The 18,930-nt window shown below is 52.9% G+C and overlaps 2 protein-coding genes across 8 annotated transcripts in view; one reads left to right on the plus strand and one right to left on the minus strand.

Moving 5' to 3' along the window:
* Nucleotides 1-13,718, plus strand: MAMSTR (MEF2 activating motif and SAP domain containing transcriptional regulator). 2 transcript variants are annotated; one of them, XM_039245407.1, is made up of 10 exons: nt 1-65; nt 506-643; nt 1,752-1,790; nt 2,398-2,564; nt 2,746-2,930; nt 3,298-3,400; nt 3,594-3,788; nt 4,042-4,209; nt 4,289-4,343; nt 12,904-13,718. In XM_039245407.1, exons 2-10 carry the CDS (start codon nt 586-588, stop codon nt 12,966-12,968), a joined length of 1,035 nt encoding a protein of 344 aa, XP_039101338.1. In that variant the 5' UTR covers nt 1-65; nt 506-585; the 3' UTR covers nt 12,969-13,718. The 2 variants fall into 2 exon arrangements, with proteins under 2 accessions (XP_039101338.1, XP_039101330.1); XM_039245399.1 differs by lacking the exon at nt 12,904-13,718 and adding an exon at nt 4,534-5,085.
* Nucleotides 7,326-18,930, minus strand: part of FUT2 (fucosyltransferase 2) — a 21,930-nt gene continuing 10,325 nt past the window's right edge. For 4 of the 6 annotated variants that reach the window (XM_039245446.1, XM_039245437.1, XM_039245421.1 and 1 more), the window contains one exon: nt 13,836-15,420. In XM_039245446.1, coding sequence (XP_039101377.1) covers nt 14,396-15,418 — 1,023 coding nt within the window. In that variant the 5' untranslated portion in view covers nt 15,419-15,420 and the 3' untranslated portion in view covers nt 13,836-14,395. Of the gene's footprint in view, nt 8,214-13,835; nt 15,421-16,891; nt 16,972-18,930 lie in introns of those variants that run through there. The other 2 variants (XM_039245412.1, XR_005530684.1) reach the window with 2 other exon arrangements.

Consider the following 18,930-nt stretch of genomic DNA (forward strand, 5'->3'; position numbering starts at 1 on the left):
CTGCTGCCTCCAGCTAGACCTGGGGACTCAACGGCCCCGGAGCACTTCTGGCCGGAGCCCACCTGGTGAGAAGCCCCTGGGGTGGGGCTGGGGGGAACCCGCCTTAACTCCTCTGTCACCTGTCTGGTCCCAGTCCTTTCCTCACAGATATGGCTGACACCCACCCACTCCCTTCTTGAATGCCGGTGGCAGAGACCCTTCCATTCCCCAGGAGCCTACTAGATGTCTTTTCCCTCTTGATCAAGGGTGTTGATTCCAGTCCCTTCAGAGTACTGAGCTCTGTCTCTTCACCCCCTTTTCCCTCCCTCTCCTTTTACAGACCCGGGTCTGTTCGTTCCTCCCCTAGGCTCCAGGAGCTGGGGCCCTCAACCCCCTTCTCCCTCAGACCCAGGAGCCTGGGCTCCCAGCCCCTGGGTCCCTCCCACCCGCCAAGATCCTGAAGTTATGGTTCAAGTCCTCTCTTATTCCTAAGTCATTTACCTGCTACGTTTGCATGTGGGGACAGCCTCCTGACCTCCACTCTGACCCTGCCTCCTGGGGGGTCCTGCCCTCGCCTCGGTCCAGGTCACCATCACAGCCTTGGCAATGACCCTCGCGGCTTCCTCCCAGCGCTCCCAAATCATTCGCTCCAAGTTCAGATCTGGTGAGAGGATTCTCTCTGTGCATGTAGGGAAGGAGTCTTCTGGGCCCCGGGATTGAGTACTCTTTTTTTTTTTTTTTTTAATGTTCATTTATTTATTCTTGAGAGAGAAAATAAGTGGGGGGAGGGCAGAGGGAGAGAGAGAGAATTCCAGGCGTGCTGTCAGCAAGGAGCCAGACACAGGCTCAAACTCACGAACCATGAAATCATGACCTGAGCTTAACCAACTGAGCCACCCAGGCGGCCCCTGGATTGAGAACTCTTAACTCTGGGAGTGTATATGGTGGGTCAGGTGAGAAGGAGGCCATGGGACCCCTAAGGCATGTGTTCTCTGTACAAAAGGTCACTTTGCGCAAAGGAGGCCCCAGCAAAGGGCTTGAGGTCTGGTGGCTCCATGAATGTGCAAATGGCCAATACAGCGCTCATGTAAACACCGAGAGGAGCTGGTGGGCAGTTAGGGGTGGGTGTGCAGAGAGCCGGGTACTGCAAAGGACCAGGAGCTTAAGTTGACAGGTGTGCAAAGTGGAGGCAGTACACAGAGTGGGGACTTTGCAGTGAGCAGTGTGAGTGAGGGGATGGTGAGCTACCTAATGGTAAAAGTATCACAGGTTGTGTTTTAGGAAAGTGTGCGAATGAGTGGCACTGGGTGTCAGCTCCTGAGCACGCAGAGGGTGAAACGAGCATGTGAATGGGGGAAGGTGAACCCAGGGAGAGGCATGCACAGAGGGGGTGGCTGTGGGGAGGCCCGGAGCACACAGCAGGGCCTGGGCTTGTGCAGACTGGAGCACATGGACCGAAGGAGGTGAGGCGCAAATGGGTCAGGCTTGCCAAGATGGCGATCGTGCCTTGAGTTGGGTGGGTAACATGTTCCCAAAGGGGGGCAGGTGGAGCTGGGGGTGGGGGGCAGGGCTGCCTCCTGCCTGCTCCCTGGCTGGCTCCTAGTCACAGAACAGCTCTGGCTGGGAGCAGGGAGCAGGCGGGAGGCCCAGGAAAGGGAACAGGCTGCTGGCCCAGCCGCCTGCATGGGGTGTGTAAGGGGGCTGGGCACGCGCCAGGCTTCTGGACACTCCCTTCCCGCCTTTCTCCTAACACCTCCCTCTTCCTTCCACAGTCCTCCAGCTTCGGATCCACAGACGGTATCAGGACCCAAGTAAGTGTGGGCCCTGAAAGGGAAGGGAGGGTGGCCAGACCCCCCTGCGGCACCCCGGAGCCCAGCTGCCAGATCTCCTGCACTGGTTCCTGAGCCTCAGTCCCTATGCCAGGGATACACTGAAATCCGATCCTGTCCTTTCACGAGGACCCAAGAATACAGGTCCCTGGCCACCCCACCCCCAAAAGCTCGGCTTCCTGCTTTTTGGCTTTTCCCACTCCGATACAATGCATGGACCCAGATGCCGTTTCTTTGGAGAAGACAGGCATCCCAGACTCCGCACTTGCCACACACAATGCATCTCAGGATGTGGCTTTCGGCTTTTCTCTCTCCCTTAGAACCAGGAGTGCTGGCCCCACCGCTGTCCCAGCAAACCCCCAGAAAGCTGGGATTCTCAGCCACCATACCCGTTGGTGACTAAGGACGCGATTGCTGCCTGTCTTGAGAATATAAAAGCCTGGGTCCCTAGAACCTCTGCCTTGCTGGCTCCTCCCACTGGGGTTCCACTACCTTGACCTGGCCTCTCACGCCCCGGGGGGGGGGGGCTGAGGCCTCCAGGGCCCTCCTTCCCACACAGCCTTGTTCCTCCCTGCCTTGCTATCTGCAGGCGTCTCGGGGTCCCTCACCACCTCTCCAGTCTTGGATCCAGATCCATGGGTCTCAGCCACGGGCCCCGCTCTGGCCCCAGCCTCGCCCTCGGGTCCCACTCCTTTCCTCTTCGGTCCTGGGGACCTGCTCCCTGAATCAGAATATGGCCCTTGGAAGTCCCTGAAGGTGAGTCTCCACCGAGGGAAGGGAGGTACCCCTGACAGTCTAGCATTGATTGATCCTCTTCGCTGCCGCCCTTCTGGCTCCTTTCTGGCGGTGCTGAGTGGATGCCATACTTTGCATGAGGCTCTGGGGCAGCAGAGTGGGGACAGAGCTGAAGCATGTGACATCACACCTGCTTTTACAGGAGTCTCCCAAGATCTCCCAACACTGGAGAGAGCCCAAGCCAAAGGGGAACTTGACATACCACCAGTACATGCCCCCCGGGCCGAGACAAGGGTCCAGGGTCGACACCCAGGCCAAAATGTTGGCTCTGCGTCCCCCTGGACCACCTCGGTGGGAAGGGACAAACTCACAGAGGCCACCTCCTAGGTATGAATCCCGTTTTCATTCTCTGGCGGAAAGTCAGGCCCCCAGCATCTTCCTCCCTGAAGCCCAGAGTCCAAGAGCAGGGGAGCTCAGGCCCCAGCCCCTTCCCTTCCTCTCCAGGACTGAAGAGTCCAGTTTCCGAGCCCCTTTTTGGTCAGCTCCCAGGCTTCAGACCCAAGAGACTGAGCCTCCGGTCCCTACTCCCCCATGCACAGGAACTAGCCCCATCGCAGACCCAGAATTCTGGGCCCTCACCTTCCTCTCCACAAGCCCTCCCCGCTCCGCCCTCCCCGTCTTTGAGGACCCTGGAATCCCTTTCTCTCTCCGCCCCACCTAACCTCTGTTCCCCCCACCCCACGACTACCACCAGGACGGAGCCCATCCCCCTAACTCCCTCCCCGCCCGGAGTTCCCAGCCCCTCGCCCTCTCCACACAAGTTGGAACTGCAGACCCTTAAATTGGAGGAGCTGACGGTGAGCGTGGGGTTACTTCCCAGGCTGGCCCTCTTCCTCGGGGAGGGGGGGGGTGTCCATAAATCTAAGCCTGCAGTCCCTGCCCCATTGGAGACCCCGTCCCTCTTTTCGCGGTTTTGCAAATATCCGGCCCCAGCTCCCGCCTGCGTCCCGGAGCCCTCCCAGCAAGGCCTCTCCCTGCCCCCCACCCCAGGTCTCAGAGCTCCGGCAGCAGCTGCGCCTGCGGGGCCTCCCGGTGTCGGGGACTAAGTCGATGCTCCTGGAGCGCATGCGCGGCGGCGCCTTGCCCCGCGAGAGGCCGAAGCCGCGGCGCGAGGACAGTCCAACCGGCGCTCACTGGCCGCGCCTCCGGTCCAAAACTCTGGTAGCCGTCCGGCGGCCGGGCTCGGTGAGGGCGGGGCCACGCGCGAATGGGCCAGTGAGGAGAAGACGAAGCGGGACGGGGGCGGGAAGTCGAAAGAATAGCCAATGAAGTGCGGGGGCGTGGTTCACAGCAAAGTGGGAGGACCTTAAGGGAAGAGAAACCAATGGGGTGGTCGAGCCTGGGGCCGGGATGCGGCCGGGGGGTGGAGCCACAGCTTGCGAGTGGGAGGGATTGCGTCCAGTGGGCGTCGCTCATAGGAACTCTCACGCGGCTCTAGCTCAAGTCAGGGAGGCCGTCTCACCCTCGGCCTCCTCCGCTTGCCGCGGAAACCCCGGCGACCGCTCCGGCAACCGCTCCGGCTCCGGCGCTGACCCCTCCCTCAGCACCATCCACAACGGCCCTGAGTCTGGAGGAGGAGCTGCAGGAAGCCATCCGCAGGGCGCAGGTGAGAGGGAGCAGGTTAGGGGGTCTCCATCAGGATCGGGGTGGATCCCAGGCTCACGCCGCTTCTGCCCGTCTCGCAGTTGCTTCCGAACCGGGGCATTGATGACATCCTGGAGGATCAGATGGAGCCCGATGGTAAGAGTCGAACTTCTTGATGTGGGGGGAAGAGGAGACTGAGGTTCTGGACTCCTAGTCCAAGGGAAGGAGGGATTGGGGTCTGCAGTCCTGGGTCCTAGAGGCTGGGGACTTAGACGTCTGGAAATGAGGAATAACAGAGCGGGCCCGGATCTCTGCCTAAGTTCACACTCCAATCCTTCTCCTGCAGACCAGCTGCCCCCCATCCCCCTGGACTTCCCCGGCTCCTTCGACGTGCTGTCCCCCTCCCCAGACTCTGAAGGCCTCTCATCAGTCTTCTCCTCCTCGTTCCCGTCCCCCACAAACTCCCCGTCGCCCTCTCCCAGGGGCCCCACGGATTCCTTGGACTGGCTGGAGGCTCTGAGTGGGGGTCCCCTGCTAGGCTGTGGTCCCCCAGCCCCCAGCATCTTCTCTGCTGACTTATGTGACCCCAGTGGCACCCGGCTGTGGGACCTGCTGGAGGATCTGTGGTGATGGATTCTGGGGTTTCCGGGGAGGGGGAACTTGTGGGGACGGGAAGGTCACAGAGGCAGACTCCCAAGGAAGGGCGGGGACAACCAGCAGAGCCCGTCCCACCACAGACAGAATCAGAGAACACTGTCCTCCCCACCTGACCCCCGAAGACCGCTGACATGCCATCAGCCAGACTCTTACCTGCCTGACCTCCGTATGATCCCCTCCACGGCTATGTGGATGGTGTCATTTGCTGCTGGTCAGGCCAAACAAGCTACTTGCTGCTGCCTTCAGAGACTTCATGATGTCTTTGTTCCCACCTTCTTCCCCACCCACCCTCTGTGCCACCGACTAGATGGTTCCCTGGGGCTGGAGAGTCTGGAAGGTGGTCTGGTCTGTGCTTAGGGGGATGCAGGAGAGGGGCAGGGCAGAGTCGGGAGGGAGAATGGGGAGCCAGACCCGTGGCTTCTAGTGGGAAGTGAGAATATCCACATGTCATGTCTGAGGGCAGATTCCCTTGGAAGAAGAGCCCGGGACAAGAGTCATGTGCCCCTGATTCATGAGATAAATGCTCTGAGGAGAAACCAGAAGGGAGTACAGGACACTAGACAGTGAAGGGGAAGATTAGCAAGAGTGTGACTTCAGGTGAAGTCCCAACCTCAACTGGGTCCCGTGGGGAGCTCTGGAGGATAATTTAAGTCTCAGTTTGTCCTACCCTGAGGCAAAGGGAGCTAGGCTTTTGAAGCAGAGGGAGATCCCTATATTTATTCATTCATTCATTCATTCATTCATTCATTCATTCATTCCTACTGAATAACAAACCATCCCCAAAGTTAGAGTCTTCAAATAATAACTATGATCACTCACAGTCCCATCGAGTGGCTCAGCAAGTCGTCTTCTTTTTTTTTTTTTTTTTTAAGAGAGAGTGGGAGTAGGGGAGAGTTGCTGAGGGGGAGAGAGAGAGAGGTTTTTTTTTTAATGTTTATTTATTTTTGAGAGAGAGAGAATGCATGTGCGAGTCAGTGAGGGGCAGAGAGAGAGAGAGAAGGAGACAGAGGATCCCAAGTAGGCTCCTCGCTGCCAGCCCAGGGCCCGACGCGGTGCTCGAACCCACAAACCTTGAGATCGCGACCTGAGCCAAAGTTGGATGCTTAACCAACCCAGCCACCCAGGTGTCCCAAGAGAGAGAGAATCCTAAGCAGACTCCACACTCACCATGAAGCCCAATGGAGGGCTCGATCTTACAACCATCAAATCATGACCTGAGCCGAAATCGAGAGAGAGTCGGAAGCTCAACCAACTGAGCCACGCAGGCGCCCCAGGGCTGCAGTCACCTTGGTGGCCTGCTGGGCTAGAACATCCAGGATGGCTCAGACATGTCCGGCACCTTGTCAGGAATGGCTGGTGGGCTGGACCCAGCTGGGCCGCAGGGCATCTGGACTTCTGCCCCTCTCTGTGTGGCCTCAGTGCTCCCCCTCTCCTTGTGGTCTCTCCAGCGAGGTATCTGGACTCCCAACCCAGGAGCTCAGGGGCCCCCCAAAGCGGTTGTTACTAGGGGAGGAAGCGAGAAGCTGCCGGTCTCATAAGGACTAAGTTTGGAACTGGCCCCATGTCCCGTTCACCACATCTGATTGGTTAATGCAAGTCACGCTGGCCTAACTGAATATGGGAGGCAACTACACAAACGTATGACTCTTCGATGCATGGACAGCTGGGTCATACTGGGAAATGTGCCACTATACCCCTCTAGTTGGTCATGGGCCATGAGAAGAGGGCGGGACATAAACTGCCAGACAGCTTGAACCCAAGAGCCGTCCTGAGAAGGTCACGAAGGAAGCCATTAGCAGCAAAGCCTTTTATTTATTTATTTATTTAAATGTTTTATTTATTTCTGAGAGAGAGAGAGACAGCGTGAGCAAGGGAGGGTCAGAGAGAGAGGGAGACACAGAACCTGAAACAGGCTCCAGGCTCTGAGCCAGCTGTCAGCACAGAGCCCAACACGGGGCTCGAACCCACAAACCGTGAGATCATGACCTGAGCCGAAGTCGGACGCTTAACTGACTAGGCCGGCCAGGCGCCCCTTATTTATTTATTTTTAATTAAAAATTTTTTTTTAAATTTATTTTTGAGAGAGACAGAGTAGGAGCAGGGGAGGGCAGAGAATGAGGAAGACACAGAATTCAAAGCAGGCTCCAGGCTCTGAGCTGTCAGCATGCAGATTGACAGTATGGCTCAAACCCACGAACCATGAGATCATGACCTCAGCCGAAATCCGATGCCCAATGACTGAGCCACCCAGGCGTCCCTTACATTTTTTTAAATGTTTTTATTTAAGCAGAGTCTTTTAAAATGTAGGTTTTCTTATTTTTCAGGTGTGGTGAAGCTGGACAGATCCGGATGATCTGATCCTTTGGTATTCTCATTGAAAAGATCCTTTGTTAACCTCACAGATCCCCAGAGAAGGGGGTGTGCCAAGCCACACTAGGTCACGTGGGCAAGTGCCAGGGTCAGTCCGGAGGCAGATCGGGGAACCCTGGGCAAAAGTCTTTATTGTGGTTTCCCAGGGAAGGAACAGGAGAGGCAGGGTAAGCAGGCTTAGGGTTGTCTAGTTTGGATGAATTTCAGCTGGCTCTGGGGTGTCGGGACCCCCTAGTTGTCTGGAACCTGATCTGGGGTGAATTAGGCAGAGGAATAGTGGTCTGGAGTATAGGAGCTCATAAAGGAAGTGGTTGGGGGTCTGGGCTCTGGGTTGGTTAGTTTGCATATGAAAAGCGTACTCCTGGGTGAGTCTTTTACTCACCAGGAATTGGCTAGCCCTGGGAAGGGCAGACCTTCAGTGTCCTCAAAGCCCTAGATGTCAGAGGACCAGAAATACAGGAAATAAAAAGACAATTAATGCATAAAACATGCAGAAGCTGGGGGGGGGGAGCTGGGTGCACAGGACTGGCAAGAGGCATCTGTCTGAGGGGACCTGAGGGCAGTGTCAGCTGCAGGTGGAAAAGGACCCTGAGATCAGTTACGTGTGACAGGACCCAGAGCTGGTGACTTCCCCTTGTCTTTGCACATGTGTCGCTCCAGCCCAATGTGGATGAGATGTGCACTGAGACTTCTCACGAGCTGGACCTGGCGTGGGAGACGTGCTGATAAATATCCATCACCGTTATTAGCTGCTGATCAACAATTCTAGTTCATCAGTGTTGTTAAGCCTGGTGGATTCACGATCGAACAGGCAAGGGAACCGAGCTCCTTACCACGACGCAAAGGTGATCTTTGGTGGCTTCTGAACAATCAGGACTTGTCATTCCCACTTTGCAGATGAGATCACGGAAGACCAGAGAAGGGGTGTGCTGTGCCCCGTGTCCCACAGACGGGAGGTGTCAGCGAGGGGGCTTTAAATCTGATTCATGAGCCCATAGCCTGTGCCCGAGTTGAAAGAAAAAAGAGCCTCAGTCCCTGCTCTGGTGAAGCTCAGACATTTGCAAAGACAAGAGTTTCAGTGCACGGTGATGGGTATTTTCATGGCAGAGGGGCCGTGACTCCTAGAAAGTACCAGAAGCCGTGGGGAATGGGTAGGGTGGTCAGAGGATCAGTCTGGAGGACTGCATCCTTGTCGAGGGAAAATGTGTGAAGGCGTGAAGGGGGTGGCCATGGTGTGTGTGTGTGTGTGTGTGTGTGTGTGTCTGTTGGGAACCTTGGGAGGTCGAAGCTTCTGGAACAAAAGGTGGGTGGCAGCTGGGGGCTGCAGGAGCCTTTGTGTCAGGCCGAAAACTGGTGGGAAAGGTGTGCCTTCAGCCCTGGAAAGATCGAGAAGGGGTGTGGTGGAGCTTCTTCTGTCTGTCTCTGTCTATGTCCCTATCAGTCCATCTGCATATCAGTCTGTCTTCATCGCTGCCTGACTCTGAGCTTGATACTCTCTGTGTCTGTGACACGAGGGCAGCTGCAGAGGGAGGCAGCTAGGGGCGGCTGAGGAATTCTCTGATAGGGGTATTTGAAAGACAGCACAGGCTTGGATGGAGTGTGCCTGTTTGAACCCAGAGCCGGAGAGAAAGGCTTGGGCCCTACGGTCCCCACCACCTGTCACTCAGCCCTTCTCCAGACGTTTCAGTTGCTGTCTCCTGCCCCCAGCCAGAGAGCTGGGGCACCCCCACGGGCTGGACCAAAGTGGGGCACAGGAAGATGGGAAGCCTGAGCTGTCCCAGGGGAGACCCTGCACCACGTTACTGTCCCATACCATCTCAGTAGACACAGGAGAAAGACCAAGGATCTATTCGACAAATTACCAAAATTACCAATTTAGCCTAAAAAAAATTTTTTTACTGTTTATTTAATTTTGAGAGAGAGAGAGCGTGTGCACGTGAGCAGGGGAGGAAGGGGCAAAGAAAAGGAGACAGGATCTGAAGTGGGCTCTTCAATGACAGCAGAGAGCCCGACGCGGGGCTCAAACCCATTAACTGTGAGATCATGACCTGAGCCGAAAATGGGCGCTTAACCAACTGAGTCATCTAGACACCCCCAGAATGTTTGTTTGTTTAAATAAGTTTTTAACGTTTATTTATTATTGGGAAACAGAGAGAGACAGAGCATGAACAGGGGAGGGGCAGAGAGACCATGGGGGGACAGAATCCAAAGCAGGCTCCAGGCTCTGAGCTGTCAGCACAGAGCCCAACACGGGGTTCCAACCCACCAACCGTGAGATCATGGCCTAAGCCAAAGTCGGACGCTTAACCGACTGAGCCACCCAGGTGGCCCTCTTTATTTATTTTTGAGAGAGAAAGAGAGAGAGGATCCAAAACAGGCTCTGCACCCTTACCGCAGAGCCCAATGCGGGGCTCGAACTCATGAGCATTGAGATCATGACCTGAGCCGAAGTTGGATGCTTAATTGACTGAGCCACCCAGGCGCCCCTAAAATTATCAATTTCTCTTATAGACATGCTCTCCAGAAGGATATACTGAGTAGACTGAAGAAGAATACATTTTGTTTGTTTTTATCTTCCTCACACCCTCCCATCTTTGTCTCCCGCCCCACTCTGTGTTACCGCATATCCAGGCTGCCACTTCCGGTTGCTGACTTCCGTTCTGCATTATTTTCCCTCTCTGCGCCCCACAGCATCCCAGATGGATTCTTTATGGAAAGTTCTAGAAAAGGCAAAACCAAAGTAGCAGAAAGCTGCCCAATGGCTACCTGGGGCTAGGCGTTGGGGGATTAGTTGCAAAGGAGCACCAAGAATCTCTTCTACATTTTGAAGGTGGTATTGGTTACACAGCTATGTAAGTACCAAAAATCACACTGGGCATTTAAGTGGATGCTCCCTTTTTAACAGCTTTAGTGAGATGAAATTCACACACCATGCAGGTCACCTGATTAAACTGTGAAGTTCAGGGGCGCCTGGGTGGTTCAGTCAGTTAAGCGTCCAACTCTTGATTTCAGTTCAGGGCATGATCTCACAGTTTGTGAGATTGAACCCTACATCGGGCTCTGTGCTGCCAGCATGGAGCCTGCTTGGGATTCTCTCTCTCTCCCTACCTCTCTGCCCCTCCCCTGCTCTCTCCCTCTCAAAATAAATGCATAAGCTTAAAAACAAAATTAAGAACAATTTTTTAAATAAAAAATGCAACAGAATAGATCATGTATCATCAGCTCTATGATTTCACTTTGTTTTTTTTTAAGTTTATTTACTTATTTTGAGAGAGAGAGCGGGTACAAGAGAGAGGAAGAGAATCTCAAGCAGGCTCCACACTGATAGTGCAGAGCCTGACGTGGAGCTGGAACTCACGAATTGTGATATCAGGACCTGAGCTGAAATCAAGAGTCATTTGCTTAAACGACTGCGCCCCCCAGGTGCCTCTGATTTCACTTATAAAAATCTGGGGGGCTCAGTCGGTTAGACATCCAACTTCGGCTCAGGTCATGGTCTCGCGGTTTGTGAGTTCGAGCCCCGCATTGGGCTCCGTGCTGACAGCTCAGAGCCTGGAGCCTGTTTCAGATTCTGTGTCTCCAGCTTTCCCTCTGCCCCTCCCCCGCTTGTGCTCTGTCTCTGTCTCTTGAAAATAAATAAATGTAAACTTTTTAAAAAACCTGGCGAATGAAGATGGTATGTCATAGAGGGGCAAGATACAGAATAGGAGGCAGATTAGACTGCTGGTTCCTGGACACCCCCCCAAAAATTCTATACCAGATTATCCATCAGGTTATCTTATGAGCCTGCACTTAAGAACTAGGAATCAGTGTGGGCTCTCTAAGAAGTACGATTTATTAGTTTTTCTGTTTATTAGTTTGTCCAGTTTATTAGTTTACGTTGTGTGTGTGTGTGTGTGTGTGTGTGTGTGTGTGTGTGTGTTATTAAGAACCAGGATACCTGGCGGTCTCGGCTTGTAGAGCACATGACTCTTGATCTGGGGGTTGTGAGTTTGAGTCCCATATTGGGTGTAGAGATTACTTTTAGAAAAGTAAAATCAAGGGCGCCTGGGTGGCTCAGTCAGTTAAGCACCTGTCTTTGGCTCAGGTCATGATCTCGCACTTCGTGAGTTAGAGCACGTCAGGCTCTGTACTGACAGGTCAGAGCCTAGAGCCAGTTTCAGATTCTGTGTCTCCCTCTCTCTGCCCCTCCTCCACTTGCATTCTGTCTCTCTTTCTCAAAAATAAACATTAGAAATTTTTTTCTTAATATTATAAAAAATAAAAATGAAACATAAAGCAAAACCTCATCTCCAAACCATCACCCATTCAAGCTGTGTAAGATCAGACTGGGGGCACTTGGCTGGCTCGTTTGGTAGAGCAGACAACTCTTGATCTCAGGGTCCTGAGTTCAAGCCCCATGCTGGGTGTGGAGACTACTTAAAATAAAATAAATTTTTAAAAATCAGAATGGGAATTTGAATGAGTTAAATAGAGTTACTGAGGCAGGCATACTAAGTATGTGGCACCCCACTGCATGTGTCTTTTGCAAGGCAAAAGAAAGGGGCTCCAGGAGATCACCCTAGAGAGACCTTGAAGGCCTGCAAGATGTGAGGTAGTTACTAGAGCACAAATATTCTGGGGTACGTGGATGGATTGTTCTTGAAATTAAGTGTGACCACTTGACTTGCTTCAGCCACTGAAATATGAGTGGTAAACCTTTTTCCCTGTGTAATGATTTTTGGAGTATTATATATATGGGTATTTTTTTTTTTTTTTTTGCCCCAGAGAGAGAGTGTGTGTGATGCACACACAGGGGAGGGGCAGAGAGAGAGAGAGAGAGAGAGAGAGAGAGAGAGAGAGAGAATCCTAAGCAGGCTCCATGCTCAAGGCAAAGCTCAATGTGGGGGCTCAATCCCATGACACTGGGATCATGACCTGAGCCAAAATCAAGAGTCAGACGCTCAACCAACTGAGCCACCCAGGCGCCCCTTTTTATTACTTTCTTTTCAGACCAACTCCTTTACCAATATGGTGGCCATGTTTGTATCATGTGACCTCTCTGCAACTGGCCCACCATGAAAGCTGAACTCAAACATCAATCTGTTCGAGGCATCAGACTGTGTCTTTCAGGACTGTAAAATTGTGGTAGAGGGATGCGAGGAGTCTCTGTTGAGCCACTGAAATGAGACCCTCTGTTTCCACCATTACCTCTTTGGCCCCCCACCACTTTTTGCTAGGAATGTTTCAACAGCTGTGGTCTCTGCCGCTACTCTTACCCCTACAGCCCTCCCTCCACATAGCAGCCAGAGAAGTCCACACAGCAAATCAGACTGTTATTCCCCTAATCACAACCCTCTGGTGGCTTCCCATTGGTCTTAGATTAAAACTCAAAGTCCTTGCCATGGTCCACAAGGCCTCGCATGTCTGACCCTGTTAATGTCTCTACCCACATCTGTCTCCGTGTGTTCCCATCACATTGGTATCATTCTACTCTCATGTATAACTAGACTCCTCCTGCCACAGGGCCTTTGCATATGGGTTCTCAAGTCGGGTGGGGAAGTTCATGTTTTGCCTAGATCATGCCAAAGTCATGAAAGTGTCTGCAAATATAGAGAATAATTGATTTAGTTTGTTCAAGTTTCCTATGGCTGTATAACAGACTACCCCAAGACTTCACAGCATGAAACAACCATTGTTATGCTCCCAGAATCTGTGAATCGGAAATGGAGATATGGCTTATGTCTGCAACACGTCGGTAGGAACCTCAGCTAGATGCCAGGCTGACTGGAACACGGGGGGATCATCTGCACAACACGTGGAATCCTATCTGATGCCTACGCCGAAAGGACTTGAAGCTGACCTCGGCTAAGACTGCTCACTGTAGCACCTGCTCGTGTCCTCTGAGTGAGGTTGGTCTTCCTCACAGCATGGTGGCTTGAGCATGGAGATGGGCTGATGAGGGAGTGTTCGAGGCAGAAGTCCAAGCTGTACTACGGGACCGGCCACCAACCCCATGCAGGTAAAGATGCTCCGCTTGAGCTCCTCAAATAAGCTGCACGAGAGACCTCAGCCCACGCTGCAGGGAGCAGAGAGCCACCCAGCTGCCCCACAGGATTGTGGGAAACAATCGGTTGCCGTCATTGTCAGCTGCTAGGTTTTGTTAACCCAGCCTTTGCTAGCAGGGATCCTAGCTAGGTCCACCACCACAAACGTTACCGGAAGAACAAATGGACCCTCTTCAATTTCACTGAGCCATGCTGTGCTCTGAGTTCTCAAAAGTAATCGTTCTAGGCCCTCAGAAGCCAGGGTTGCAGAAGCGGAGTCTTCCGACACACACACACACGCTACTGGCCAACAGGGCGACGCTCTTGTGAAAACTGGGGAAGAGGTGTCCCCTTTTGGGCAAACTAGCAAAAAACGTGAGCCCTCGGGGTGAACACATGGCTTGGAGGGGAGGGTGTCAACTCTATTTGAGCCCCACTTGCCTCCTTGGCCAGATGCCTTTGTGTAGTGAGCAGCCTGCACGATTCAAGTCTTCCCTGTCCTGTGCACACAATGCTCCCTTCCTCCTCAGTAAGAGCACCCCAGTTTTCTTTCCACAAGCCACTACTTTCAGAGGAGGCTGACGAACACCCCAGCTAAAGCGGGCAAAGATTTATTGATCTGATGCCAAGACAATCCCAGGGTCTTATTCACCTTGCCTTGTAATGCGTCTGGCAGGCATGTGACACACTTCTGGTCAGTGAGCTATGGGGGGGGAGGGGCAGCTACAGGAGGACTTTGGAATGTTCCCCTCACTCTTCAAAACGGACCGAAGAACGAACTTCTCTTTTGCTGCCTTGGGAAGAGGTTGTCTGCATGTGACACCCAGCTACGTGGCAGCCCTCTTGGGACCATGAGGGAGGAAGTCTGAGAGGAGGTGATGGCAGTTGAACAAGAGAGACGGAACTGGGGTCTCTGGTGACATGGCTGAGCTGCTGACTTAATGAACGCCAGAGATGTGCCACTTCTGGTCTTCTGTGAGACACATAAATATGCGATTTCAACAAGTCAGTTGCGACTTCTGTTTCTTTCGGCCTCTGGAGTGTTCTGGTGCAAGAGGGCAGTGTCCTGGCACACAGAACAATACGCGCCCTGGGCCTCTGGGAGCTGGTCTTAGGGGAGCCTGCAAAGGAGGAGGTGCCAAAGGCCAGCTAACGTCAGTGATTGAGTAGCGGGGACAGGTCCGCCGCGATGCCAATCCACTCGGGCAGGAAGGCTGCCTCTGGCTTAAAGAGTTTGAGGAAGGGGGAGTCTGGTAGGGTGTAATTGGCCAGGTAGATGGTCTCTCCCCCTGCGAGGTAAGCGGCCCAGATCCCGAATGTCCCAATGGTCATGATGGTGTGGTTGCACTGTATGAGCAGCGCGAAGTCCTTGGCCGGCGAGTTCTCAATGCCGTCCCCAGCGAACACCACATCTCCACGTGAGGCGTTGATGTTCTCGCGGCACCAGGCCATGCCGTTGCTGGTGACGACGAAGACCGGGGAATGGTAGCGGGTCCGGAACCAGTCCAGGGCCTGATCCAGGTACCGCCGGTCAGCCACCACACCCTTCCACACCCGGGGCATCACCTGCACATAGTCCCCCCGGCGCACGTGGACGCCCACGAAGGTGCTCGGCTGTCGCCCGTTCACCTGCAGCCGCTGCAGGAACGCCTGGGCCTCCTCCCGCACATGGTCGTGCAGGGTGAACTCCTGCAAGATCTCGGCGCGGAGGTGGTGGTAGAAGGTCCAGGAGCAGGGGTAGCCGGTGAGGCGCACGTATTCGCCAGGGATGTGGCGGTACCGCTCCTCCATCCAGTCGTTCAGGGGGTAGTTCCTCCAGGGGATCTTGCTGGCCGTGGTGTGGTGCAGCACGGGGAGGGTGATCCTGAAGATGGGGGCGAGCGCGCCGTGCATCTCGGCCGGGATGAAGGCCGGCCGCCCGTTCATCTTGGCCAGGGCGTACAGGGTGGCATACTCGCCCATCTGGTTCCCCAGGCGCCCTTGGGAGTTGATGGTGAACATGCCCCTGGGCTGGGTGCTCTTCTTGTTCTCCGTAGACTCCAAAACCAGTGTCTCAAACTCCCAGGTGGGGCGGATCTTCGCTAGCCGCTGCTGAAGGTGAAATATGGTAGAAGCCGTGAAGACAAAGAGGAGGATGTGGGCCATGGAGAAGAAGGAAGGCACCTGGCCGCTGAGCATGGCTGTCAGGGAAGGGAGAGCCAGCAACGTTAGCCCAGGGGATGATGGCCCCGGAGTGCTGCATGCATGTAGAAGTGCGGGTGTGTGTGCAGACGTGCGTGTGTGTGCCTGCAGGGAGGTTCACTCTGAGTGTGTGTAAATGAGCGCAAATGTTCAGCTCTCTGGAGTGTGTTTACACTGGGTCATATGTTCCTGTTGACACATGTCGACAGGAGTGTGTATTCACACGTGGCACGTGCGCAGTGTCTATGGTGTGCGCGCGTGTGCATATGGGTAGCTATACATTGCATACATATATGGATGTGTGTGAATTTGTGTGCATACATTGGATAGGTGTACAATGTGTTGTGGGAATGTGTATATATTGTGTACACATATGGGCGTGTACTATACAGTGTGCATATATATATACATACATACATATAAGAATGTAAATACACATTGTATGTTTGAATGTGTTTATAGACTGTGAATATACTTACATGGATGTCTATGGGCAGGACTAGTGTATAAACCTACTATTTACCGGGGATCCAGTTTCTAGAGAAATCCATTTTTGCATTTCCTGCCTATCCTCTATTCCCTCTGAAGGGAAGTTGCTCAACCACCTGACCTGTCTACCCTCCTGGCCACGGCCAACTGAACATAAGGTAAACACCCAGCTCCATGGTGTCTTTTGCCATTTATTGGCAAAATTATAACTTGTAAGGCTGGCTCTGAAAAGTACATTGGCCAGAGGCCCCTGGCTGGCTCACTGGGTTAAGCATCTGACTCTTGATCTCATGGTTTGTGAGTTTAAGCCCCGCCGTCCAGCTCTGGGCTGACAGTGTGGAGCCTGCTTGGGATTTTTCTCTGCCCCCCACCCCGTGCTCATACGCTCTTCTCCCCCCACCCCAAAATAAATAAGTAAACTTAAAAAAAAAAAAGATAAATTGGACAATTCTCTCTCTTGAATATTTTTACCTAAAGGTCAGAAGACAGTTGGCAGGCAAGTGTGCATTTTTTCTGCCCTCACACCAACTGGGTGTTCAACAATTCAATGTAATTTTGACATTGTCTACCTGGACTTGGTATCAGATCCAACGAGTTTAAGAGTTTAGTCCCACTTCATATACCTTGGCAAGTCCTGAGCCATTCGTACTTCTGACTGGTCAGTTATAAACTGGGGGCTCCCGTGACTTCCTCCTCAGGTTTGATAACTTGCTAAAATGGCTCACAGAACTCAGAACTCATCTTATTAGAAAGCAGACAAACGCATAACTAGAGAAGAGGTACCTAGGGTAAGATCCAGAAGGGCCTTCCGGTGTCCCCATGGAGTTGAGGTGGGCCACCTTCCTGACTCTTGGGTGTGACTCCCAACTCAGAGCCTCTCTGAAACCCCCTGCTTAAAGGTTTTATGGAGGTTTCATGATGGAGGCATGACTGATCAATCATTGGTCATTGGTGACTGACTATGTCTTTGATCCTTCTCACCTCTCCAGATATTGGGGGCTGCAGATGAACGTTCCAATCTCTTCATCGAGGCTTGGTCTTTCTGGTGACCAGATCCTGAAGCTATCTAGGGGCCTGTGAAGAGTCACCTCAACAGAGCACTATCACCCTGTCCCCCCAGGAAATGACAAGGATTGAAGGAGCCATGTGCCAGGAACGAGGCACAAAGACCAATTATCATTGTATGAGACCGCAGCTGGTGATGCTGAGAGAGAGTGGGGGTTGGAGTGGCCAACGTGTCAGATGCAGGCTGAAGCAGAGGCAGCCAGTAACCAGAAGACACCTGAAGAGATGTGCAGAGACATAAAGAGAACTGACTGAGAAAACCCAGAAGATCCCCTTGTATTTGAACAACCATATGACCTGTTCTTTTCAATTCTGGTTGCAACAGAAAGTCATTCCAGGAGTGGGGTGGTTGCAGTGGACCAACTTCCCGAGATTTACTGTAGTACCACAGTGGGGGGCGGGGGGGACTGAGAAATCCACATCCCAGGACGTAAAACTTGGACTGGTGGTTTGTAAAGAGATGTGGTCAATCAGGCTCTTGCCTGGGACCCCCTAGAACAAAATCAAGGTCCAAACAGGATAGGGGTTTGGAGATATGGTTATTGAGTGTGAGTAAAACAGCTGAAAGTAAAGGAAAAGCAAGGAGTGAACCGGTTCTGACTTCCCATTATGGCTGGAGGCCAGGAAGGAAAAGCAGAACAAACACTGCTCAGGATGGTCACAGTCAACACTTTGTTATGGCTGAAGATTGTCCCTAGAAGTGACTGATGGGCTTTGTCATTCTGCAGTCTAGGCTGGAGCCACACTTGCAGCGCGTTGCCACAGCAAAAGTCCAGGTTTGGCCGCTGATCAGCTTTGGACTTGAAATCATGCAAATGGGGAGATCCGGGAGGAGTCAAAGGTAGGAAGCCCTTTCTGCTCCCCCAGCTCTCCCACAAGACATCCCCCTTCCTTCCCTGGGAATGTGAGGTTCCCGCCCAGCTTTTTAAAAACTCTTTCTCACGAGCAGGCTTTCATCAAAGCATATCATAGAGGCTCTGCACGGAGGTAGATTAAAGATGAAAGGTTTCTGGTTGATTCGGTCCACTGTTTGTGTTCCTCGGCCAAAGTACTGAATCAAGTGGCCATTCAGAAGAGAATACTGGGGAGAAATCAAGCAGGGTGTGACCTGGCTGAAACCGGGAAGCTTCCAAAAGCTATGCAAATAAGGTCCTTTATGGTTAATTACAGCTGATAAAAGTTGGCACAGGACCTAACTTAGCAATATCCCTGTTTCTAAGTCACTGCTACTCTCATAGCCCACCAAGACTACCTGCATTATCTTTCTAGAAGCAACTCAGGCTTGTCAACTAGATGCCCGGATTTGCGTTGAACCAAATCAGGCAGGGGGTCTGTCTGGGTCCCTTGGGTCATCACCAGGCATTGAGCCTATCCAGAAATGGACTCCTGGATGGTACAATCCCCTCTAGCCCCCTTCGGCTTGAAACGCAAGGGGCCAGGGAACCTGGGTCTACTGAATAAGGTTCATTTCACAGCTCCTCGGATGCTCAGTATTCCTGGTCAAAAGATCCAGATCAGGCCCCTTCCTCATCACCACTGAAAGTAAAGCCTCTGTTCCCTAAGCCCAACAAGGAATATGCAGAGAGGACACATGACTCAGTGGGCACGCCCTGATCACAGGCTGTGGACTGCAGGCTCCCACACTCATTAGCTGTGTGATTCTGAGGAGGCACCTTGACCTTTCTGAGAAGTAAAACAGTACCCTTTGGTCTTATCACATACAGGGGTCGACTGGGGGGCTCAGTCGGTCAAGCATCCGACTCTTGATTTCAGCTCAGGTCATGATCTCACAGTTTCGTGAGCTCGAACCCTGCTTTAGGCTCTGCACTGGCAGTGTGGCGCCTCCTTGGGATTCTCTCTCTCTCTCTGCCCCTCTCCTACTCGTGCTGTGTCTGTCTCTCTCAACATAAAGAAATAAACTTATTTAAAGAGGTTTTTTTTAAAAATGATCACAC

Source organism: Hyaena hyaena, unplaced genomic scaffold, assembly GCF_003009895.1.
Source record: "Hyaena hyaena isolate Hyena2069 unplaced genomic scaffold, ASM300989v1 scaffold_9, whole genome shotgun sequence".
In the NCBI taxonomy this organism is placed as follows: domain Eukaryota; kingdom Metazoa; phylum Chordata; class Mammalia; order Carnivora; family Hyaenidae; genus Hyaena; species Hyaena hyaena.